The 24,985-nt window shown below is 48.4% G+C and overlaps 1 protein-coding gene across 3 annotated transcripts in view; it reads right to left on the bottom strand.

Moving 5' to 3' along the window:
- The window catches only part of GNAO1 (G protein subunit alpha o1), a 170,337-nt gene that overhangs the window by 81,598 nt on the left and 63,754 nt on the right, over positions 1-24,985 (bottom strand). For all 3 annotated transcript variants that reach the window (XM_007090181.3, XM_007090182.3, XM_007090180.3), the window contains exon 3: positions 2,924-3,065. In XM_007090181.3, coding sequence (XP_007090243.1) covers positions 2,924-3,065 — 142 coding nt within the window. The remainder of the gene's footprint in view (positions 1-2,923; positions 3,066-24,985) is intronic.

The following is a 24,985-nucleotide window of genomic DNA, read 5'->3' as shown; positions in this document are numbered from 1 at the left end:
AACAGCAGACTCTCCAGGTGGGCAGCCCCTGGGGTCCTGAGAGATGAAAGAGATTGGAGACCCAGCATCTGGGGTCAGGGCATCTGGGCACCACCAACTGGCTGGCTGGAAGCCTGGCTGGAAGACCTGACTGGAAGATTCCAATACCCCAGGGCCCTGCCGCTCTCCCAGGGTGCAGTTCAGGCTTTTTCTCTTCCAACATGCCAGGCTCACTCCTCTGTCAGGACCTTCATGCTTGTTTGGAACCTTTGTCCCCTTCTGCTCCCATGGTTGTCTCTTTCTCATAGTCAAGTTTCATCACAAATGTCCCTTCCAGATTCAGGGGAAACTGTCTGAAGTAGCTGCCCCATACCCCCACCCAGATTAATGTATAGGGGTCCCTGCACTCAGCTTCCCAGACTGCAATCCATGCTGGCGTGCTTCCAGAAAACACCTTCCCCGGCTGCCTGGCTCACTTTGGCCTGAGTCTTGGGTCAACTTTTCTTTTCTGCTCCCCACAGGTGACATAACAAAGGGAGGAGGTGCCCATGGGCCTGGAGGCCTTTGTCATCCAGAAGGATTGTGCCTGAGGAGCCTGAGTTGCCTTAGGGATGGGTCAGGCACCTGCCATGGTGCCACCTATGACAGGACTGGGCTCTGACCCTACCGTGTCCAATGGACTCTCCAGGGCAGCCCCACTCTGGTCCTAGTCTCTCTTTGCACTGGCACCTTCCCTGCCCTCCTACGTGAGGACTGTCTTGTCTTGTGTCACAGAGGAGACACAGCCCCAGAGGCCCCAGGAGCCCCTGGCATAAGTCCTTGATATATCGTATTCCTCCCAATTCCCAAGCAATGTCTGTTCAGGGTAATAAAACGGAGAAAAAAAAATTCCACAGGAATAAGTAGAGCTTTCAGAACTGAAGGAGAAAAGCATTCCAAAGTCACAATGACTTGTCTGGGTTTTAATCAGGGCAGGAGAATTTTGGGGAGGAAAAGCTGGTTGGGAGGCAGGCATGGCAGTGAACACACATACCCTTGGGAGATCTCACGGGCCGTGCATATGTGTGTGCATGTAAGCGTGGAGGGCATGTGCTGTGGGCACATGGGCCTTCTGTACTGTAGCTGTCATTTGGTTAACAGAGATTTGGGCACCTTGCTCTCTCTTTGGCCAAGAGGCCTGTGGCCTGTCCTTGTCTAAAGATCACACCAGGCATTTCCTGCTCTGGGCTTTAATGCCTGAGTTAATGAAAATGAGTTAATGTATAGAAAATGCTTAACATAGCACCTGGCAGCTAGGAGGTGCTCAGTAAGTGACAGCTCGTCAATTACCACTGTGGCCATTATTATTAACACGAATGGAGCCCTATAGCCATCTTGGCTAATTCTGATGCTCTGAGTAGGTATGCGCTGACTGCCTGGGTTCTTGGGGCACCACCCACTCTGTGCTCATTCCTGAAGCCCCAGCAGCCAGCACCGTGCCCGGCTCGCTGAAAGCCATCAGTTCGTGCGTCACGGAAACAGGACTGAAGACCTAGCATTGCCACTCTTTCCACAGGCCCTGGTTCTATGACAGAAACCAAAGTAGGTCCCCCTGGTGGGAAGTGCCTCCTTTGCAGAACCACTGCTGGACTTGGCCCCTCAGAGGAGCAGGGGGCAGGGACCCGGCCCTCCTGCCAGCACCAGTCGTCCCTGTCCCGGGCTGGCCTTCAACACACCCTCAGGCACCAAATACCCCTGTGGAGGAGGAGCCAATGCCTGAGCTGGGATGAGTCTGCCCTATGGAATTAGAATTTTGTGTGTAAATTATTGAATTTTACATGTAAAGCTGTCGGCCACAGATTACTTACCAGACGAGGATAGTTTTCCTCTGCGAGGGAGATGATTTTTAGCAAAGACAGGATATGTACGTAGCACACTACTGAATCACACAGTAATCAGAGATTAATTCTCTCCATCCAGAGGCTCCAGTGTGGGGCCCAGGCGCTCAAAGACCTCCCCACCTTCCCTTCTCCACCTTCCAGGACACAGGGAAAGGATTGCTGGGATTCATGAGCCCACCAGGGCACAAAGAGCCACTCGTGGATAGAATTCTCTAAGGCTGTTTTCCTTCTTTCCCTTCCTCTCTTTTATTTAGCTTTGCCAAGGATAGCTGTATATGGTTCAGTCTTACAGTTAATGCAAATGTTTGCAAATAAGAGGCTTTTATGCACTTATTCCATTCACCACTTATCAGACACCTGGAAACGCAACTGAAAAACAGTTCCTTGTCTATAAGCATTGAATCACTAAATTGTACACCTGAAACCAGTATTACAGTGTATGTTAACTAACTGCAATTTATTTTTTTTTTTATTTTATTTTATTTATTTTTTTTAACTAACTGCAATTTAAATAAAACGTTCAAAAAAACCCAACAACCCCTATTTCAGGACATCAACTTCCTACAGGAAGGAGAGCCTCTTAGGTCCTCAGACTCACCCGGAAGAATGAGGTGTAAAGGAGGAAAGAGAGTCAATTCAAATGGCTGCCCCCCACTCCCAAGAAGGCAAGCACAGTTCTCCTAAGGAGGGGAGACGGTGCTCAGGTAGTGCTTGTTTGGTTTGAGAAATGCTTTTTCTGTTCAAGTTCATTGCCCAAGGGCAAGTACTCGCACAATGTTGTGTGTTGTAGGAGTTCCGATTTAGGACAGTCACCAACCCTTTGTCGTATGCAAAATAAACAAATTCTGTGTCTGCTGTCTTTGCTGGCGACTTTGCTTGGGAGGTGTGCCCATCACCTAAGCCCCTGTTTGACTGTATTTGCCAGGCCGACTGATACACTGGCTTAGGCTGGCGACTAGCCTTCTCTATCACACACAGCAGTCTCTTCCTGTTCCTGGGAGGCAGCCGATGTTGCAAAGAGCACAGCCTCCCTCCCTGAGGTGCCCATGGGCCCCGTGGCCTACCTTTCTCTCTTTGTCACCATATTCGATGCCCAAAGTATCCATGGCCCGGACGATGGCTGCCAGGGACTGGATGGTGTTGCTGTAGACAACAGGCTTGTACTGTTTCACGTCTTCTCCAGAGAAGCCATCTTCGTGGATGATCCTAGAGAAAAACCACACACACATCTGATGAGTGCACCATCCTCACTTGGCATCAAGAATGCCAGGTGCGTGAAGCCGCCGGGGCCAACCTCCTGGCTTTGCTGGCTGAGGACTGGGTCCGACCCGGATGCTGAAATACTGAGCTGCTGCATCAGTACCATAAAATCTGAAGGAAGAACCTACTGAAATTAAGCTGAAACAGAGTAGTGGCAAAAAGAAATGCAGTGTCTTTACACTCCCTATTTATAGTGAAAGAAGTACCAGTTGGCAAAGTGCTGATAATACTTGAAAGTGCTTAGAACAGGAGGGGCACACACGAAGAGCTCAGTAAGTGTTAGCTATTGGTATTTTTAAGCAAAGCTCAGGGTCTTAACTTAAATTTCCACTTAGAAGTACATTGATGAAGACCCCGGCAAGAAGCCTGCAAATGAATGATAATTTTTCTTTTGCAGAAAACTCACAGTGCTTGAAGGAAAGAGGACTCACTTAAATGAACCGTCGTCATCTCTGACAACAGAAAAACCAACAGAAGGAGGGTGCCTACTCTTCCATCCTTGGCTGGGATTGAACTACCATGTCACCCTTATTCTGGTGGCTCTGAATAGTGACACGGAGGACACAAAAGTGCCATCAGTTCTCAGAGGCCACGCGATACTCTCTGCTCTCCTGTTCTCAGATTCCTCCGAGGTCAAGGTTAAGGCTAGACATGTCCTGATGTCCCTTCTCCCTGCAGAGAGCAGTCACTCGGTATGGGCTTACTGCTGACCAGGTTCCAGGTAGGGGAAAAAACTAGAAAGAGGGGATAAAACCTAAACGTTGCAAGAGTTCTCCTATAGCTGAAGTAACGAGGAAAGACTGAATGGATTTTGAGAGGAACACCCAACAGTGGCCACCACCTCCCCCAAGAAAACTGTGTAAATACTTCTCTGGTCACATTTTCCAGTTTGCAATTAAATACTACTTATGGTATGTACATACATCAATATGAGAACTGAGACTTCCACATCAACACGGCACTTTTCCATTCCTTCATTACCTTCAGTACAGAAGAAAATCACTAACAATTCTTTTTTTAAAAACAGTTTTACTGAGACATAACTCGCATACCGTTCAATCCACCCATTTAAAGTATGCAAGTCAATGTTTTTTGGTATATTCGCATAGTTCAACAATGATCACTACAGTCTAATTTTTGTCCCCCCACCAAAAAGATACTCTGTACCTATTAGTAATCTCCACTCACCCCCCACCTCACAGTAAGCAATCACTAATCTGTATTCTGTTTCTATAGATTTGTCTATTCTAGACATATCATATAAATGGAATCATATAACACGTGGTCTTTTGTGATAAGCTTCTTTCATTTAGCACAATAATGTTTTCAAGATTCATCATTTCATCATGGTACAGCATTTTTCAGTACTTCATTTCTTTTCTTTTCTTTCTTTCTTTCTTTCTTTCTTTCTTTCTTTCTTTCTTTCCTTCCTTCCTTCCTTCCTTCCTTCCCTTCCTTCCTGACTTCCTTCCTCCCTCCCTCTCTCTTTCACCCTCCCTCTTCCTTCCTTCCATCCTTCATTCCTTCCTTCCTCTTTCTTTCTTTCTTTCTTTCTTTCTTTCTTTCTTTCTTTCTTTCTTTCTTTCTATCTTTCTTTCTAGTAGGCTTCATGTCCAGTGTGGAGCCCAATGTGGGGCTTGAATTCACAACCCTGAAATCAAGAACTGAGGTGAGATTAAGAGTAAGATGTTCAACTGACTGACCCACCCAGGCATCCCTGGACTTCATTTCTTTTTATTGCCCAGTTATATTCCATTGTATGGATACGCCACATTTTATTTATCCATCCATCAGTTGACGGACACTAACAATTCCTGTTGTAAAATTTGACTTGATACTGGGTTGTGAGTCTTTATCCTGGGTTTCTCTAAGAAGCAGATCAGAATGACCCTGGTGACTTTTCGTGGACTTTTATTAACCCTAAATCCATTTCTGTACAAGTTTCTGGAGGGAGTGTACACGTAGCCTGGATCATTGATGCACCCCAGAGGGATCTTAAAGGACATTGCTAGTTCCCACTGTAAACAATCAGAAAATTGGACAAAATATAAGAAACAAGAAGTTTCAGACACTAGGGAATAAGTAGTACAGGCCTGTGATCCAGAAGACAAGGGAAACAAATATGGTAGCCTTGTGACTGCCTCGGCTTTCCACCTGGAGGCATTTACCAGCTCTCAGCACAGGGAGGGAGAACCCAAGAAGAGCACAGCGGTCTTACTGAGTTGATGAGACAACGCTCGAAGTTCAGGAAGCCTGAGGTGGCTGGAATTTGAGGGGCTGAGTACCAGGGAGAGAAATCTACAGAGAGGGAGCCAAGCAGTAGATATATGAATGGGGGGTCTCCTCAGTCTTTGGCTGAATAGGGAGAGATTGCAAGGGCTCAGCAAGGAAGAGGCATCAGGGAGCTTATAAGGCGAACACTTCCCAAACCTCACTCAAGGCTGGGAGATGTGTGAGTTCTGACCAGGCAGAGTGGAGAGTCCTTGTTGAACAGCTAGATCACTCAGCAGAGACCCTAGAAGGCCCATGCCATAGTAGCAGGTCTAAACCAGCCCCAGAGTAAGAGCTACTTTAGACCCACCCTGACAAAGCTTAAAAATTAGCTTTAAAAAATTGAGCTGACCCACGAGTAACTTAATTTCCTGATAGAATAAAGTCCAACGCTGTTTAAATCAGGACAACAAAATCAGACACTTAACAATATAATATTTTTTAATGTCCAGCACCCAATACAAAATTCCCAGCTATGCAAAGAAGCAAGGTGTGATGCACAACCAGGAGAAAAATCAGTCAATGGAAGCAGACTCAGAAGTGACAGCGGTGATGGAATTAACAAGGACTTTAGAAATACCTATTTAAAATATTTTCAAGAAATTAAAGGAAAACATGAACATAACGAGCAGAGAAATGGAAGATATAAAAAAGAACAGAACAGAATGTCTAGAGATGGAAATATAATATCTGAGATAAACATTTCACAGTATGCAACTAACTCATAGAAGATTAGTGGCCTTGAACAATCAGCCATGGAAACTATCCAAACTGAAGCAAAGAGAGGAAAAAGGCTAAAAAAACTATATTGTGTTATTTATAACATATGTAAAAGCAAAACTTATGCAACGACGGCACAAAGGATAGGAGGGATAAAATGGAAACACGCTGTTGAAAAATTCTTACACATGAAGCACTTCAAAGTAAAGACGGTAAATTAAGACACATATTGTAAACTTTAGAACAACTAAAAAGCTATATAAAAAAGCCAGTTGTTACCTAGGCTCCATGACCAGCCTCCCCACAGAGGGTGGGACCTGCTGGGGAACCTGAGAGGTGGAGCCGGGATTTGCCGGTCCCCGTGACACTGTCTCTGAAGAAGTCAGTGCAGTGAGTTTCTCATGCTTCATTTTGGACCAGGAGGCCTTACCACTCTCCCGGAAATACTCTCTAGACCCTTGGCTGCCTTCAGGATTTCCCCTGAAACACTAGGGATGGGGCTATCATTGTCCACACCCATGAGTATCAGTCCTTATGCCACCTAATAAGGCAGGGAGGGGACGTTTTTTATTCTGTTTGACAGAAGAGGAAGAGAGTCTGAGAGAGATTAAGTACTTGGCCTAACGTCTTCTCAGCCCAGGAGTGGAGTGCGGGTCGACCGGGACGCTCTTCTACACCAGCTGGACTGGGTCAAAAACTGCCAGAAAGGTCTCAGCCTGGTGCCTGGGGTGGCCTGAGGTACAGAAGCTTCATGTGAGGTTTGCAGAAATGACGCGATGTGGGAAAAACCTGCTCCGGTCACAACGATGAGTTCCATACCTTGTACAAACTGGCTCATATGAGCTTAGAATTGGACTTCCTGTTTCAGGGTGGGATTTTATATTGCCCTCTAACTACCAAGTAGTAAATGCTAACACTAGAAAATCTGGGCCATATAAAACAACAACAACAAAACCCCCCACAACAACCCATATCATCAGTAATCCCATCACTCAGGGAAAGACGCTGCAGTTTTTAGTGTCCACCCTTCCAGGACTCTTTTCATACCACTTTGTTCATTTTCGCTACCCGCAACCCCCCCCCCCCCCCCAGCATTGATTTGAGTCGTGTGTCCTTACAAGTATCACTTAAGGCCCCTTGATTTTCTATTTCGCCATCACATTCTGGAGGCAGGGCAGAGCTGTGGTTAGTCTTAGGAGTCACACAGGTGCGGGCAAACCCCAGCTCTACCACTGACAAGCTGGGTGTCATTGGTAAAGGATTTCACCCCTCAGGTCTTAGGTTTCTCATCTGCAAGGGGCTGTTGGGTGAGGAATAAATGGAAAGTGCCGGTCATATATAAGTATATAATAAATGGTACCTATTAGTAATATATATCCTCATTCCACAGTCAAAATCCCCCAAATAGAATTTCCTTCATTGGCAGTATAAAAGAAACAATAATAATAGCAGCTGATGTCTGAGGGTTTGCTCTCTGTTAAGGGCTTTACGTGTACCCTCTCATCTAATCTTCAAGATAATCCTAGGAGATAAAAACTATCATCACCTCTTTACAGATGAGACAACCGAAACTAGAGAGATGGAACCACTTACCTGGGGTCACACAGCTGGTAGGTGTCAAAGTGGCCTTCGAGACCCTACCTGTGACCACCAGACAGACACACAGAGGCAGAAGTGCTTCTTCTGCTCTGGATCCCTGTATCCAGGTTCCCAGAGGGTCTGGAGACTTCACATACACAGTGAGTATCAGAACATGTCTTATAATATCAGCCCAAGGAGTGTGGGGCAAGGAAAGGAGGAATCTGGCCAGGGGCTGGAGAGGCAGCCCAGGGGAGTCTGAGGTCTGAGCCCTGGAGGAGATAATACCAGGGTTTGGAAAGCAGGAGCAAGGCTGCATGAGACACTTTAGCAATAGTCAGTGGCATCACATTGCAATAGTCCTATAAACTGATCTTCATCCAAGTGCAGAATCAAGTCCCAGAGACATCAATCATTTGAGCCACTAGATCAAGCCATGCCTGAAGCTAACCCTATCTCTACACTTTCGAGTGACAGCAGCTAAATAATTCCCTCTTATTTTTGCCTAAGCTAATTTGACTTGGGTTTCTGTCACTTATAACTAATAGAGTCATGACTAAAACATGATTTGCACCTTGATAATAACAATAATCAGAGATCATCTCCTAGTAAACTTGTTTATTAATTTTCTGTCTTTACCACCAGCCTGTCAGTCCCTGGAGGCCAGGTACCACATCTCGTCTGTCTCAGTTCCTCTTCTCCATATTATTTGGCACAGGACTGTGCGCTGGACAGTACTCAGAGAAAGTGGGACATTAACAATGTGAGACTGGAGTAGACAGATGCTTAAGACCCCCCCCCCCGAAGGAGCCCACTAAAGGAGGCAGGTGTGTGTGTGTGTGTGTGTGTGTGTGTGTGTGTGTGTGTGTGCTGGGGTGGGAATCCACCAGATTTCCTATGCCTGCAGAGCCAGGGTAGCAAAGCAAAGCCAAGTTAGATGCCACAATGGTGCCCATCCCAAACTCAGAGACTCTGAGGGGTGGACCAAGAAGAAATGGGGAGCAGGCAAGGGCTGACTGCAGACCTGAGTGTTTCCCTTTGGACAGAAGCCACCAGTTAGACTCTGGAAACCTGGCAACACAACTGAGGGAGGAGACCTCAAGTGCAAACGGGGGGGAAACGGGGGAGGGTGGCATCCGAGCCCACTGGAACAGGTCTGAGCTTTCTGGGAAGAGGCAAACAAGGAGTGACCCTTGGCCTCCCTTGCCTTGGCTCCCCCTCCTTACTGCCTTGGGACCTCGCAGGAGGCCTGGACCAGGGCTCTCTTGTTCTCTGCTTCCCCTCTCAGTGTAGGACTGCACTCAGCTGCAGTGAGACTCCCTGGGCACGGTGGCCTTATATGGTCACAGAAGCACAGGCTCAGGAGCTGGAAAGGACCTTGGAGGATCCTCTGGCCCAGCAGCCACTCTCCTTCTCTGAATCACAGATGCCTCTGAGATTGTGGCAAATGCCCCCACGCACATACTGTTACCCCCAGTTTCTGGAGGTTCAAGAACTCAGGGCCCTAAGCTGCTGGAACATGATTTTTCACACCATCTGCAGGCTGGATTAAACGCCCCTCTGCTCCCCTTTCTCAGCACCCTTTCCCCTGCATTGGAACTGTCTCTCTATCCTCCACCATAGTCCCTTTGGGGATCTAGATTCAGGGGGTGCTTTGGGAGCCAGACTCAAACTGTGGGGCCGGGCAATCTCTTTCACAGCTCAGTGCTTCAGCTTCCTCAACCTTCCATGGAGACGGGCCTGGTAACAGTAACTCTCCTCGCCAGTCGTGGTTTGTAAAGACAAGTGCCGGGCATCCAGGGCATCATAAGCACTCAATCAGCCCCACTGTTATTATTATTGTTATCATATTTGGTGAGCGGGGCAGGGTTGGGGTGGAGCTACAGTTGGCTGGCTGCACCATGTCTGTCCTCTTCAGGAGAGGACGTGACCCCGGGGCCACAGGGCAGGGGGGCCAGGAGGTCACAAGAGGACCACTGCCCACCAGGAGGAAGCCAAGCAAGGCCGCAGAAGGGAAGATGGGGCAGGGAGAGGGGGGCGTTGTTGGCACTCAAGCAGAGAATCTGCTCATTTACCTAACGAACATCACAGGAGCAGCAGTGGGTTAAAAAGCTGGATTTTCTGACTTGGGTGCTGCTCCGTGATGTCATAAAATGTGTTTCTGATCACAGCTGGAGATTCACATGTTGACTGTCCAGGTTAGGTCAGTGCTTGGTGCCTCACTTGTGTGACACTCACCAGGGAGACTGATCCGCAATGGGCATGTGCCCTGGGGCCACGCCTCTGCTGAGCCGTGGTGGGAAAGGACCACACATATTTAATCCAACAGTGAACAGTGAGATGCAGTGATTTAATGGCTCACACACCAGCAATGAGGGGCTCCACAGAACCCATCAGAGAGCATGGGACCTGAACCGGGTCCTAAGGTGAAAACACCAGTTAGAGTACAATGTGTGTGTCCTCTGGGGCCATTTTTATAAAACTATATTTGCATGTGACGGTGTTGGTAGGAGGAAGGGGTGTGGAGAAAGGAGGGAGAGGGGGAGAATGCTTAACAAAGTATCATCAATAATCACTTTTGGGTGGTGGCATTCAGGGGTATTTTTTTTTACACTCTGTACGTGTTGGTTTTGTCTCATTAAAAAAATGTGCAATTGGTATTTGAAAGAACAACACATCATTTTCAGTGGGAGACAGACACTTGTGCTTAACAGGGGGACCATTTTGGCTGGGAGAGAGGACCAGAGTAAAAAGGGGTAGAATCATTAATCAATAGGAATTTCCTGACATGTTTCACTTGGGTTCAGCCTGACTTAAGGTCTTGAAGCCTGACTTCAAGACTTTGAAGCCTTGAGGCCTGGTCCCTGCCTCCCCGGGCTCTCCTTCTGGATGATAACGCAAGTGTTCAGAATGGCAAGGCTAGCGATATAAAGTACTATCTGCCAAGGGCCAACTGAAGGGTTTGTGTGTCAGACGTTTTGCCCACCACCCAACATTCCCGTGTCGCCCCAGTGAGTTACTTTCCCTGCCTCCCTTGCAGCTAAGAGTGACCATATGATCCAGTTCAAGTAAGATGAAGGGGAGTAGGCCAGAAATGCCTCTGAGAAATGGTTTTCCTTCTTGGTCCAAAGAGAGAGGGTTTTGAGAGCAGTTTTCCTGCCTCCCTAGTCTACTACTTCCTTGACCCTGGCTGTGCCTCCACTGGTCACACCCTGGCTTCTTGCCTTTATATGTAGTTGTGAGAAAAGTAAATACTGGCACCATGGTGGCCATCTTGTGACTGTGAGGTTAAATGCCACCACCCTGAAAATGGCAGGTCAAAGAGGTTTAGGGGGCTCCCAGTGGCACTGCTGAACTGCGAAATCAACCCTGGGGCCATCTGATAACAAAGGTAGATCGTGCAAGGTAGATCGTGCTCCTACCAGGATGCCCTCTGCCTGGGATAGGGAAATGGTCCTTCCTGGAACCAGCATAGAAAGTCATTTTCCAGCTGGGAAACTGACATAGAGAGAAGAGGTTTGCCTACAGGCTTATGGTTAGCTTGTGGCAGAGCAGGGACAAAATTCCCAGAGGCCTTTCCATTGTGCCACAGGCCTCTCACTTCCCGTAGTGCTGCCCTGAGGCAGGGGAGCTGATGGGTCATACCAGGTGAGAAAAACATCTATCATTTGCAAAACAGAAAGATTTGTTTCCCCTTCTGTCTTAAAATCTCTAGTTCCCAATAACTTGGAGGCTTCTTTGAGGGTGTTCTTTGTCCATTCATTCATTCACTCATTCCCTCTTTCACTTTTCATGTATTTTTCTGGTACCTCCTATATACCAGGCACTGTAGCAGGTGCTGGGGAGACAAGAGTGAACTGGCAGACACAATTCCTGCCCTCCTAGAGCTTGAATTCTATTGCAGAAGGTAGATATTGAATAAGTAATTTCACAAATGCTTAATTAAATTATAATTGGAGTCAGCACTACCAGGAATTAAAATACCACTGGAAAGAGATCCAAGAGGAGGATCTCCAGCACAGGCTCAGGAAGTATCACGGACAGTTGAGCACGAGCTGGCTGCACAGACAGGGACAGAGACAGGACTCCACACGGGGGGACAGCACATGCCAAGGTGGCGCTCCAGAGAGCCACTTCTCTGCATGGTCTCCGTGTGTCTTCCGGAGGCCCTGGCAGGCACACGGGGTGCTGGGGAAATGTACGAAAGGAACAGAAGGCACTTCCTGGGCTGGCGGGTGGGACTGGGAGCCGGAGATCCCAGTCGGGAGGGCTGCTCTGGATCTGGCGCCAGCGTAGGTCTGATGTTTCCTCCCGAGGGAGGGTTCCACCCAACCTCCTGGAAAAAGTAGAAACAGTAAGCCAAGCCGATGTGGTAAATGTCACAAACACCGGCCAGGCTAAGGGTGCTGGCAGGAACAGCAGACAGCTTGAAGCGGGCGCAGCCGACGGGAGGCACCCCAGGATAACAGGCAGAGGGGAGGGCCCTGCTGAAGGCCTTTCTCTTCTTTCCCATTGGTGCTCCCACCAACTGTCACATTTACTTTCATCTGACAAAGAGCCGAAGTGTCGTGCCCGGCGGGGTTTGACCCGCAGGAGAGACCCTGGCTCCTGATTTTGTGATGCCACCAAGAGTGAGGACTAAGCAGAATGGTCAACAGTGGTCCAGAAGGTACTGTGTGGGTGGGGCCAGGGGGTGGATGGGAGGCGGGCGCTTCCAGGACATGCAGCAGCCCCAATCCCTGTGAGGACATCCTTCCTTCTTTCCTTCCTTCCTTCCTTCCTTCCTTCCTTCCTTCCTTCCTTCCTTCCTTCTCCTTTCCTTCCTTCCTTTCCTTCCTTCCTTCCTTCCTTCCTTCCTTCCTTCCTTCCTTCCACAATATAGAATGAGCACCCATTAGGAGCTGGACACACACTGACCGTCCTATTCGCTAACAGTGTGGATTGTGGGCAGGTTCTCAATCTTTGTGGGCCCAGATCTCTATTCTGTAAATGGGGATAATGACACTGTCCCTTACAGGCTGTCAGTAGTATTAAAGAACATGTGGGGGAAGCCCTGGTACACAGGCCTGTTATTTGCCAGTTGCTGACATTACTTAAAAGATATAGACCGATTGGTGCTAAAGCAGGGCTAAGCCTCTAGTCTTATCTGTCGGGACACGGGTCCCCCTCCTACCCAGTGTAGCAGGGTCTTGACCTAAATGAATGAGTTCATTGAGGGACCAGAGGGTACTCATGCTTTGAACGACTGGCTCAGAGACCACTGGCTGGGCAGAGGTAAGATGTGTGTGTTTTACAAAGTAATTATGCCGAGACCCTGATTTCTGATTTCCCAGAGTTCCAGAAGAGCAGAGTCATTGGGACCCAGAGGCCCTGATGACAGGTCAGAAGCTTCGCTCTTGTCTAAGCATAAAGGCTGCTTCCTTGATTGGCAAAACCAGAGCTCTCCTGAAGGTGACGGCTTCCTCTTCCTCATCCACACAACTGACCACTACACGTAAGGTGTCGTTCATACAGCACCCAGCAGACAGTGGTGAGCAGGACAGACATAGCCCTTGACTTCAAAGGACTCACAGTCTAGCTGGGGAAGACAGAGAATAAAGAAGTAAATAAAGAAATAGTATAGAGTGATGAACACAAGAAGGGTAGAGTGAGGAGGTTGGGGGTGTGGAGTTAGGAGCCAGGAAAGGAGGGGGCATGTGAAACTGAGGCCTGATTGATGAGGACCGGACCTTGTATGTATGTGAGGAAGAACATTTCAAGTAGAGAGAACAGCAAGTGCAAAGGCCCGGGGCACCCTGTGTGTTAGCAGAATGGTGAAGAGCCAGAGGGGCTAGAATAGAATAGGTACCAGGGAGACTGGAAGACGAGGTCAGAGAGGGCAGCAGGGAGCTGATCATGTAGGGCCAACGTACAACTTACGTTTTATCATAATACACATGAAAACAAACAGCAACCTATTAAAACAAAAAACGTGTCCCCCACAAACCATTATGACTTCCACCATTGATTCTGCTCTAAGTGTGGATCGCTTTTAAATAGCAGCTTTCCCTCCTCTTTCCCTGACTTCTCCAGCTCTGACTGAAAGGCCTGTTGTCAGAACAGTTAGGGATTCTAACTTACACAGCTAGGCAAAAAAGAATAAGAAAAAAAAAATCGCCATCATCCCACCACCTGGAGGAAGCACCGTCCACATGTTAGTGTACATCAGTCCTTTTATCTGGGAGCCCATATGTGTATTGTCTTTCCTGAAACGGAATCACGCCGTGTGCCTCTGTATCATCCAGGAGTTGTCGCTGGCTGCCTGGTGTCCCATCACTGGAGTGGGGCCTGAGTCATTCAACCATGCTGCCGTCAGTGGGACGCTCGCGTTGCTTGTGGACGGGAGCTCCCCCCACCTTCAAAGTCAGCTGTTGGGGAGGCTGCCTGACCATGAGTGAATTTCTCCTAAAAAAGGCAGAAAGCTACAAAACCTGGACGGAACAAGCCAGAGGCTGGGTGACCCCTGGCCTTACGCGCTGGGCTCAAGTGAACTGTGTGAACACAGATGGGATCTTTCAGCTATTTGAAAAGAAAAGAGAGATCCAACTTAAAACCGGCTATTTAACTGTGGGGTGAAGTTGTATGATACGAGAAAAATTATTTTTTAAAAATAGATAAGATCCCTTACTAATTAATACTGTATTTGAAACTTGGAATTCTAAGAATAACAGGATAGAAGGGTATTTAAAATAATAGTATTAAACAAATCAGTCCCCCAGGGGGACGACTGGTACAAAACAAGGGATGTGTCCTGTTGACAGTGACTTGCAGAAATCTGTTATAAAGATGCCATTTTTAATAAGGGCTAACTCAGGCCAGAAGCAATGATGTCAGCTGCCAATTGTCACCAGACGGAGCCAGGGGCAAGGCCAGGACTCGTTGTGATTCCAGTACAGAGCCTCTGCTGCCATTATCTGGAAAACAACGTGGACCTTGCCCTTTCCCAAGACTCTCTGTGCAGGGGGTGAGGGGGGGCACAGGCCAGCTCTCATTCCATGGGGGTGTGATGCTCGGAACACTGCCTTCTAGAGCTCTGTTCCTTTTTCTCTTCATGGCAGCATGGTTGGTCTGAATCCTGGGACCCTGGCCTTGGATTAGAGACATACATTGTTGTCTTGCACTTGGGGGCAGAAGACCCAGGTTCTTATGCTGTTTGGCCACTAACAAGCATCACAGCCCCAGGTGAAGTGGGGAAGAGAAGTCCCCAGGGAGCTAGGGGCTGTGGCCCACCTTTCTTAGGTCAGCACCATCGCCTCGACCTGGGGCTCCGCCTTGGTGTTAGAGGAAAGCCTTTGAGGGAGCTCTGCCTGCCTCCTCTGCCAATACCCTTGGCCTCCCAATCCACCCCCAGACTCTAGCCGCTGGCCCTTCCCATGCCAGGGATTTTAGGAAATGCTGCCATTTGCTGTTACAGCTTACAACCTGGTTTTGTCACTCAGGAGATCTGGGGGGTCTGGCCTTGGTTCTACCACTGACCAGCTACAGTGAGCTAAGACGTGTCCTTTGTGTGTTGCCCTAGCTTTGGACTTGGGGTGTGTCAATTCCCTGTGGCCACCCTGCTTCACTCGGGTCAACCAAGTTCCATGGTCATATCTATGTCTTTGCCAAATGCAGTCTTTTTGGAATATCACAGCTCATAAAACACGGGTACAAAAAATTAAACGGGCTCTTGAGGGACAAAAAGATTGGGCAGCTCTGAAACAGAGACCTGCGTACCTCGCTAAATTCAGGCTCTGCTCAAATGTCACTTCCTCAGACCACTCTGGTGGTCTCTATCATTCCCTGTCTTTCTCCTGCCTTATTTTCCCTTGTAGCATGCATCACTGCCTGATGTGTATACTTCCTTGTATACAGCCTCCCCACATACCAATGAGCTTTACGAGGGCAGTGACCTTGTCTGTCTCGTTCACTGACCACAGTGTCCCCAAGAAGTGCCTAGACTTCGTGAATGGTCAGTAAATGTTGGCTGAATGGCTGAATGAAACAGGCGGCCACCTGGGACCTCTTGGCAGCTCTACACAGGACTCCTTCCTGTGAAGCTGGGTGGCCTTTACACTGTGGGCCAGGTCGAATGTGCTCCCTGACCCACCACCACTACCTCAACCCCTGGCTGTTAAACCCATCTCCCGACCTTGGGTGCTCACCAGTCTTCCCCCTTCGGGACCAGAACCTGTGGCCCTTTTCCCAGTAATGGTAACGAGGATTACTCCCTCACTCACCCGTGTGAGTTCACTCCCTTTTACCCCTCATCTTGGTTCCCGTAGGTTTTCTAAGGGTCAGGACATATAGCCACCTTACGCCGCCCACTCCACGCTCAATTCTGGGAAACTCTAAAGCCATTTTTTGAAATCCAACTGTTAAATTCAGTGGTTACGTTGCAAAGACATGACCGAGAGCTTTATGGCTTCCGAGCCCTTTTTACAATGCCTTATGTAAAGACGTGAGCTTTCATTAAACACAGTAAAAGTCTGTGAGTGAGGCAAATTGGTTCAGCGTCGATTTTACTGCCCAAATCTAAGTAACATTTCTGGTTTCCCATCTCCCTGATTAGGGCAGCCGCTAGACCGCCCTTTCTTCTGCTGCTGACATAATGAAACGGAGTATTCTTATTAGTACATTATGTTTAGTATATGAATGATTTTACACATTGGTGGGCAGCGTGCACAGCTTTTTAATTATGTTTTGTGGAGGAGGCACAAGTGACGCTGCAGAGCTTTGCTCCTCTTGTTCAGTCGTTGGGGGAAAAATCCCTTTTCTCCTGCCTGTCTACAGTAGGTTTGTTCATTATGTATGATCCCTGCTCATGAGCCCCTGGATGTGGTCTCATGAACCACAGGAAAGAGACAAAAGACCACTAGAACCCACTGTCTCTGGCAGACAGTTCACAGACTAGCCATTCACCAACTCAAGCCATCTAAAGCATCTTCCCTCCAACCCCAGGATGACAGGCTCTGTCACCCAAGCGGACCAGGTGGGACTCTGACAATCTGTGGGAGGGCTCCTATCTGGGTTCCTTGCGCCTCCCTCGCCACTCACCGTGGGGTGCAGTGGTGAGTCACGGCAGAATCCGCCTATGAGCAAGATTGAGCTTTGTAAATGGCAAATGAGGGTTGTAGCGGACATCTGCTGTTTTTGTTTGCCCGACTTCTATGCTCCCTTCCTTTGGAGAACCATCTCTCCTCCCACCATGGGGACTCTGCCTATCTCCAGCCTCAGTTCCTGGGTGAGCTCCTGCTCCACACCTGCCCAGCCATGCCCAGGCTACTCAGTTGCAGGATCCAGTGTGTTTCCTTTTGCGTTTCAGCCACATGGAAACGATGACGACCCCAGAGACATTGCACAGCCTTTGTGAGTTTGTTTGGCACGACGGCGATAGGACACTGGACTAGCCACAGAGACCTCCTGATCTGAAAGGGGGCTGTCTGGTTTTACTGCATGATTTCTCAGGGCTCTGACGGCTACAGCACTGCATGAAAGCACCTGTCCCAACTTTACAGTGGCCAAGTCAGGCTGGAGGTCACTTTACCCTGAAGGCATTTTTCAGGGACCAGCAGCTCTCAAAGTCTTTCCATTGCCCCATAAGCCATTCCCCACCACCCCCCCCCAACCCCACCAAAAAAAAAAGCATCAGAACTTCACTCCTCTTGCTTCTCTTCTAGATTATAGATCTAGGCAGCCTGGAAACGGGTTTTCACAGGCTCTTGGTTTTCCCCTTCCTGTTCTTTTTAAATGAGGACTTGTTTTTCTTCCGCTTCTTACCATGTGATTGGGAGGAAGGACACCAAAACACCACCCCCGACCTGCAGAGACAAAGGGGCATGAAAAGAATCCTCATTCTCCAGTTCAGAGTGCTTGGCACGCACCCAGGGGATAACTTTGAGATTTGCCAGAGAGCCTCCCAAGCACTGTCCCAGATGGCAGACAATTCTAGGTGAGTGTTTGTTCTGAAACAAAGAGACAAATAAAAAGCACCCTTCTCAGATCCCTGCCAAGGAGAGTTCAAGACAAAAGGTACAGATCACCGAAACAGGGCTCCTTGGGGAAAATCACATTTCTCATGCCCGTTGGGGGGAAATACTTGTGGTCAGGTCTGCCAAAAGCAAGTCAGAGTCCACATTCCTCTCCAAGGTAACTCGCGTCTCCCTCAAAGCAGACAGCAGTGGTCAGTCATCATGCCAACTTTTGCCGGACAAAGAGGACCATACCTGCACTCAGGTCCTGAGCCTGTCTGTACCGTGGAAGCCACAGTCTTCTGGTTCCCTGCGTGTCATATCTGTGCTGGGTCTTTGAAAGAAGGTGAGGGAGAATTCCAGGTGAGGGCCTCCTGCCTTGCCAGACCGAGAGACACACAGTCACAGAAACACGGAGCAAAACCCAGCCCCGCCAGCCTTCCTTCCCTGGTGGTGGATGTGGCCCAGAAAGGATGGCGGTCTCTGTGTGGTGGATTTAAATAGCCCCGCCGTGGCCTCCGGGGCTTCCCGCCCCAGCCTTTCTCAAGCAGATGGAAGTGCCTCGTTAATAACCACTAGGGTATGGTCACAGCCCAAAAAAGAGAGTCCACGGAAATCGCTTTGTGGGCTTCCACATCCATTCGCCTCTCTAGGGATGTCGGGGATGGGGCAGTGAGTTCTGCTCTTCTGGCCAAAGGCACACGGCTCAGGCCGTAGGTGCAGCAGATGCTGGTGGGGGCCCAGCTGCGCCCTCTCGGTGGATTTTCGCTTCGGCTGAGGTTGACTTGCAATGGACTCAGGGTTCAGCGGATGGCTCTGTTGCTCATCCGTGAGGCCAATCCTGGTCCCTCACGGTCTCTGAGCCTGTGCTGAGGCAGAGACCCGCTTCTGGGCCAGTGGCTGGCAGCCGAGGGGCTTTGAATGTGAATCAAGCCTGAAACTGGTTCAGAATGACATCAAGCGTTCCAAAGGGGATGGGCCTCTCAAGCTGCCATCCTGAGAGAATCTGTTCACTCGGTCAGACTCTAAGTGGGATCTCTGGTAAAGAGAAGAGAAATGCATACTGCCTACTTGTCTGAGCTCTAAGGCACGCCACTCAGCCAGGCCTGGGGCAGTGAGGTTGGGTCCTGGGGAAGGACAATGGTGGCTAGCATCTGCTGAACCCCCGCAGGTGGCCAGCATGTGCTGAGGGCTTCATGGATATTCACACACTCACTCCTTCCAACAACCCTTGGGCCTCACGTCCCAGCATCCAGCCTTAGTGAAAGGCTTAGTCTTCTCCAAGAAACCGGCTAACAGAGAAGTTAGTGAGCTTTCTCAGGGTCAATAAATGGACGTGTTCCCAAGAGTCCAACCTCCTAACCACTCTATGGACAGCCCCGTGGACCACAATTTCCAAGAAGCATTGATGATCTCAAGCACATCCAGGGGGAGAGACCAGGCTGATGAGGGGCAAGAATGCTGGCCAACTGGAAAGGAGGGGGAAAGGCACTTCCATATTAAGAAGGGGTCCCAGCGATCAGGTTTCTTAACTGGAAAGTCGCAGCCCTTGTGAAACATCCAGCGCCTTCAATGAATCCTCATCAGATGAGCCCTGTCCCGGCTCTTCTGCTGACCACTCCCGGTACGGCATCCACTCCACTCAATGCGCTCTACCTGATGTTCCGGTTCCCGGTGATGCGCCTCTGCTCTCTCACTGGGCTGAAAGCCACAGAGCCAGACACAAGGTTGCAGGAGGTGTGAACAACAAACGAATGGACGACGTCTGTCCTGGGAGACCCCTGACACTGCCTCATGTCCCCACCCCGTTCATCTTTGCTTATTACCACCATAGCCAACTGCTGAGACAACCACCCCAGGACACTTTTGCATCCTCTGCGCTTTGAGCTCCAACGTGCATGCCTCTGGGAACAGGGGTGGTTACGGACTGGGAAGGATGGCGGGAGGGGCAGACGATACACACAATTTCCCAGCATCGGAGGCAAACAGAGTTGCCAAAGAATGGAATTCAACTCAGTAAACACCTTCTGACACCTACTAAGTGCAAAGCACGGTCTCTGCCTCTTCGGTGTGGGTCTCGCTCCCTCACGTGGAGGTGGCATTCCGGCAGGGTGTGGGGCTTATGGTGCACTCGCTCTGATTTTGGTGTGTGGCTCCAGTTCCTGATGGGCCTTCCTGGGTGGTGCTGCCCATGCCTTTGGACGCAGGCCGTTCCTCCTGCACAGGCTCCCGCATTCCCCAGCCCCAACACGGTCTTGCTGACTCGCACCGATCACAAATCATCCCCGGGGCTCCTCGGCTGGCTGTGCAAGAACGCCTAAGCAAATATTCCGCTTCCTGGTGCAGGGTCTGTTGTTTCAAGCCTGTTACCGTACTCTGAGCCTCCAATAATGGACCGTCTGAAGCCAAGTGTGTGCCTGGCAGTGCTTTCCACAAAGAACAAAGAGCTGTGTACAAGGGTGGCCTGCACGGCGATGTCACGTCAAAACGCGAAGCACCAACAGGGCTCTGGGGGCCAGAGCCGCAAGGGGCTCCCCCGTCCAACCTCAGACTAAAGCATCTCCCAGCCCTGCTCTCACAGCATGTACTAATCCCTCTCTTCTCCCAAAGGGGATGGCAGAAATGCTCCGTCTCTCTAGCACCCCTCCATCCTGGATGGGGAGGGCTGCCCAGAGGCTGAGTGTGTCAGGGTCCATGTGTGGGAGGGCGGCCAGCCTCCAACAGCAGCCCACAGGGGAGCAGTGGGGGCACGGCACCGGGTTGTCCCGGACAGCAGGTCCCAGGACTTTAGGAGTATCATCACTACCATTGCATCATGAACAAAATAAATGCAAGAAAGCGGAGAGAGGCCATTCGCGGTCCAGCCCTGCTGCCTCCCGCTGCTGAAGAGATACAGTGAGGAGCTTCCTACTGTGGCTCGTGTGCCACTGCCCCAGCAGTGACGGATACCCAGCGCTTCCTTTTTAAGTTCTCCAAGCATTTCCACAGATATTATTTGAATAATAACAGCTCCTACTGAGCTAGTAAACACCAACTTTGGACTCGGTATTTATGTATGTTATCTCATTTAATCCTCACAACAAATATCAGGGATAAGTAACAGTTATCCCCATTTTACAGGTAAGGACACTGAGGCTTAGGAGGTTACCCAAATGTCTGGCTAATGTCTCAGAGCTGGTAAACAGAACTGGGGATGGAAGCAGGGTTTCCCTCCATAACCTCCATCCCAAGGGCCCTAGCAGTGGCCCCATTTTACAGTCATGGGGTGGGGGGAGGGTATGAGAATCAGAGTGACTGGCTGGCCCACTGGCCCAGCACAGAGGCCTCAAGTTAGCCAGCTGTAGCCTGGATCTGGGCCAGAGAGAGAGAGAGAGAGAGAGAGAGAGAGAGAAAGAGAGAGAGATGTGTTTTGTTTGGCCTGCAGTGGTTTTGAGGGTTTTTTTTTTGTTTGTTTAGTTTTGTTTTTTTATTGGAGCAAATGTTTACAAATCAGGAGAATTCTCACAAAAAGATACTGACTTCTGACTTCTGAAAAAAACCAGACATGCTGATCTGCCTTGTTGAGTGTGACCTGAGTCTGGTTGCCTGCTGTGAGCAGGGTGAATGCTCTCCAGCAACCAAACAGGCCCCACTAATCCACAGCCTTCAGTCTTCTGCGTGCTGGTTCTGTTGCCATTGTGACTCCTTCAAAGAGCTGGTTAAGTGACATTAACCACATGTTCCTGGCAGAATAAACATTTCCAGCCTGTCAGCAGGAAGGAAAAGTGCTAAACTAATGGTAGATTTCTTCTTCCATTTTTTTTTTTTTTTTTTTTTGGTCACCCTAGTAAATATGGGTAGTAGCCAGGAATTTGACAGGTCCGATGAATCCGGAACATTTAGTATGAACCATGTTCAAACTTGTGAAACCAGTCCACTTTGCTTCCATCTTTTTATGCAGCCTTGTTTGAGGATCCCACACACCCCATGGATCTGACAAGATGCACGGCCGCTCCAGAAGGCCCTGCACAGCTGGACGTTTGGCCACAGTCCATGTTTGCACTTAAGTAAGTGTTGCCGGGTTAGACGCATGGAGCACTAATGACAATCACGTGGTCTCGGCTGCCGAGAAGTGGTCCAGAAGTGATGGGAAGCAAACCTCTTGAGTTAGCCAATGCAAAGGCACTTAGCCAACAAGTGGGAAAGGTACCTATGCACTGGTTGACGATGGGGAAGAACTCCAATCCCTACACAGTGGAATGCCCCGGGGCTCAGACCCTGGATTGCCTGCTCAACATCTCCACTTAGATATGCACTAGGCACCGCAGGCCAAATAGGTCCCTCACTGAACTACTGATTTTCCTTCCAAACCTCCTCCTCTGTCAGCCTTCCCCACCCCAGCTAAAGGCAAATACTGTTGCCTACCAAAGACTCTGAGCATGACACCTGCTCTCTTTTTTGTTAAAAGGGAGATTAATAAGTGCTAAAGAGGTGCCAAAGACATAGTAACACCAAACTCAAGACTTTCTATTTCTCATAATCAGAAGAATGGAAAGAGAATGGGGGGGGGGGGAGGAGAAAACAACCTTTCCCACCATGGGATTCACTGGTATTGAACACTGTGTCCCTGTTACTAGACCAAATCATCTCAGGGGTCATCAGCAGCACCCAGCCTTCAATACAAGGGACTCAGGAGCATATGATTCTAGAATCTAGTCCAGTGTCTAATCTGATTCCAGCAGACAAAAGAGTGGAGAGGGCTTCAGGGGATGGGGGGTGGGGTGATAAAGTGCCTGGGTGCCAGGCATAACGACAGCCTGCCCTGAGGAAGGGAAGGGTAGGGGGTTATCCGGTCTCAGCTGACCCACTGAAAACTGAGAGAAGATGACGGGGATCCTGGGAACAGAGCAACCTGAAAGAGATTAGCATCTCCAATCTATCTGCCCATCCCGAACCTGAGAACTACTAAGGCCTTTGGGCAGGTGGGGGTACATGTGGGAGATAAGAGTAAAAAACCAGTGTGGGGATTTCTCCCCTTCACCTGAAGACCAGCTTCAGAGAACGTGGGAACAAGGACCAACAGATGCAGATGCTGGGAAGAGCCTGGCCGAGAGAGACCCCTGGGGCCCAGTATTTGTGTGGGAGTCCGGAGAGGACGGAAGGGAAAGACATCTTTGCTTGACTGGCCCAGGTGTCCCTGGACCTCTTTACGAGTGGGCTGTGCACCCCACAACCCTTGCTTCTGGGGCCAAAGGAGAACAGGGAGGCCAGGGAGAAAAGATTCCTTCAGATGACCCCCAAACAGACTGGTGGCTCACCTGCTTTGACACCACCGGCCCAGAGGGCAAGGGCGGCTCCACCCCACAGCGCAGGGCTACTGCTCTGAACTCCATGACCCGAGGCACCAACAAAGAGCAAAGAACACTCACAACATGCTTCCAAGTCCCAGCAGCAGAAGACCCGTCAGAACAAATAGTACACATGCCTGGTGAAGTAGAGCAGCTCCGAGAGACAAATGACAAGTCAAACAGAAAATTACATGTGCCCTAAAGCAATTCAGGGCAGATATAAAAGATTTACTGCATATTAAAAAAAAAAAAAGTCTTCCCAACCATAGTGGATGAATCCTCGTTGAGATGTGAGTTAGCAGCCTGAAAGACCATATGGAAAAACAATCCAAGTATAGAGCAAAAATAAAGAGACAAAACTTGTAAGGGAAAAGATAAAAGACCTGGAGGACAGACCCAGAAAGATCTAACCCAAGAATACTGGGAGTTCTAGAAGAAGAAAAAGGAACTGATGGAGGAGAGCCAGTAATTAAATGACAAATAGAAGACAATTCCCCTGTGTTGAAAAAAGACTTGAGTCTGCAGACTGTAAGAGCTCACAAAGTTCCAGGAAGGATGACAAGAAGAAACATACACGTAGGTTATCCTAGTAAAGTTCCTCAACTTTGAGAATGAACACAACACTTTAAAAGCTTCCAGACAGAAAGAACATATTGCCTATAAGAAAATAAAACAACAACAACAACAAATCAGAGTGACATCAGACTTCTCATCTGAAATACTAGGAGCTAAAAGAGCATGTAATACCACATACAGACTACTCAGAAAAGAGAGCCAAAGCCCCTCAAATATTCTGCTCATCATTTTTCAGGGAAAAAAGAAATATTTCCAGATATGCAAGAATTCACAGAGTTTATCACCCACACATTCCAGCTATAGAAAATACTTAAAGCAACAAAACAACAAATGCACCAGCACAGAGACCTTAATGTGCGGGAAAATGATGAATACAGAATCTCACACACTTGCTCCCTCCCCTTTCTCCTAAACCTAAATGGAACTGGCAAATAAGGACTCTGAAAATAGAAGGGCCATACTATGAGGGAAATTCCAACAGAGGCCCAAAGCTAAAAATATTAAATTTTCCTAACAAGATCAAGGAGTTGAAGAGGAGGGGAGTAAAAGTCTTCCAAGGTCTCATCCCACTGAAGTAGAGAAAAGTGGAGAGGAAATAGGGCATATTGGAGGGAGATATAGTCATTTCATGTTATCCTGTTTTCAAATAATAGTGCAACAATATGTACTTGATTATGAATTCAGGGGAAAAGAATGTAACCTTTAATACGATGGAAAAGTAGAGAACTTCCAAATTAGCGTGTGAAAAAAAGGAAATGCAAAGCAACTACATCAAACCGCCACAAACAAGAAGAAAAAAGGACACAGAAATAATGATGGAAGGAAATTAAAAATATACCATTAGGTGGAAGGAATAAAATCAAGTACATCATTTAATGGGCTAAATTTCTCACTAAGAGACAGCAGATGTCAGATTGGTTAAAAAATTAAAACAAAAAGCAAAACCCAGGTACACAATTTCATTAAAAAACTAATTAAAATAAAGGTATGTAGAAATGTTGAAAATAAATGCACAAATAGATACCAGGCAAATGCAAATGGAACGAAAGTAGGAGTGTCAAAATTAATTAGATAAAGTGGAATTTTAGTTAAAAAAATCACATAGGATAAATAAAGATGTTTTTAATGATAACAGGAATGCTTTATGAGGCAGTTACAACCATCTGAAACCTGTAGGCATCAAACAAGAGACAAGCTAAATGTAAAGCATGTATTAGAAATGGAATAAATGAAGTTTTAGCATGAAATTTCAAAGATGTCTATTTCAGAAATGAACCCATCCCCCAGGCAAATATTAAGGTAACAAAGAAAACGAATAATATAATTTGATTTACTAGAAATATGCAGGACCTTACAGTCCTTGAATACAGAATGGACTACTTTTAGGGACCTGAATCGTTTACAA

Source organism: Panthera tigris, chromosome E2 (assembly GCF_018350195.1).
Source record: "Panthera tigris isolate Pti1 chromosome E2, P.tigris_Pti1_mat1.1, whole genome shotgun sequence".
NCBI lineage: Eukaryota > Metazoa > Chordata > Mammalia > Carnivora > Felidae > Panthera > Panthera tigris.
The sequence above is the reverse complement of the archived record's forward strand: the minus strand, read 5'-3'. Positions and strand labels throughout refer to the sequence as shown.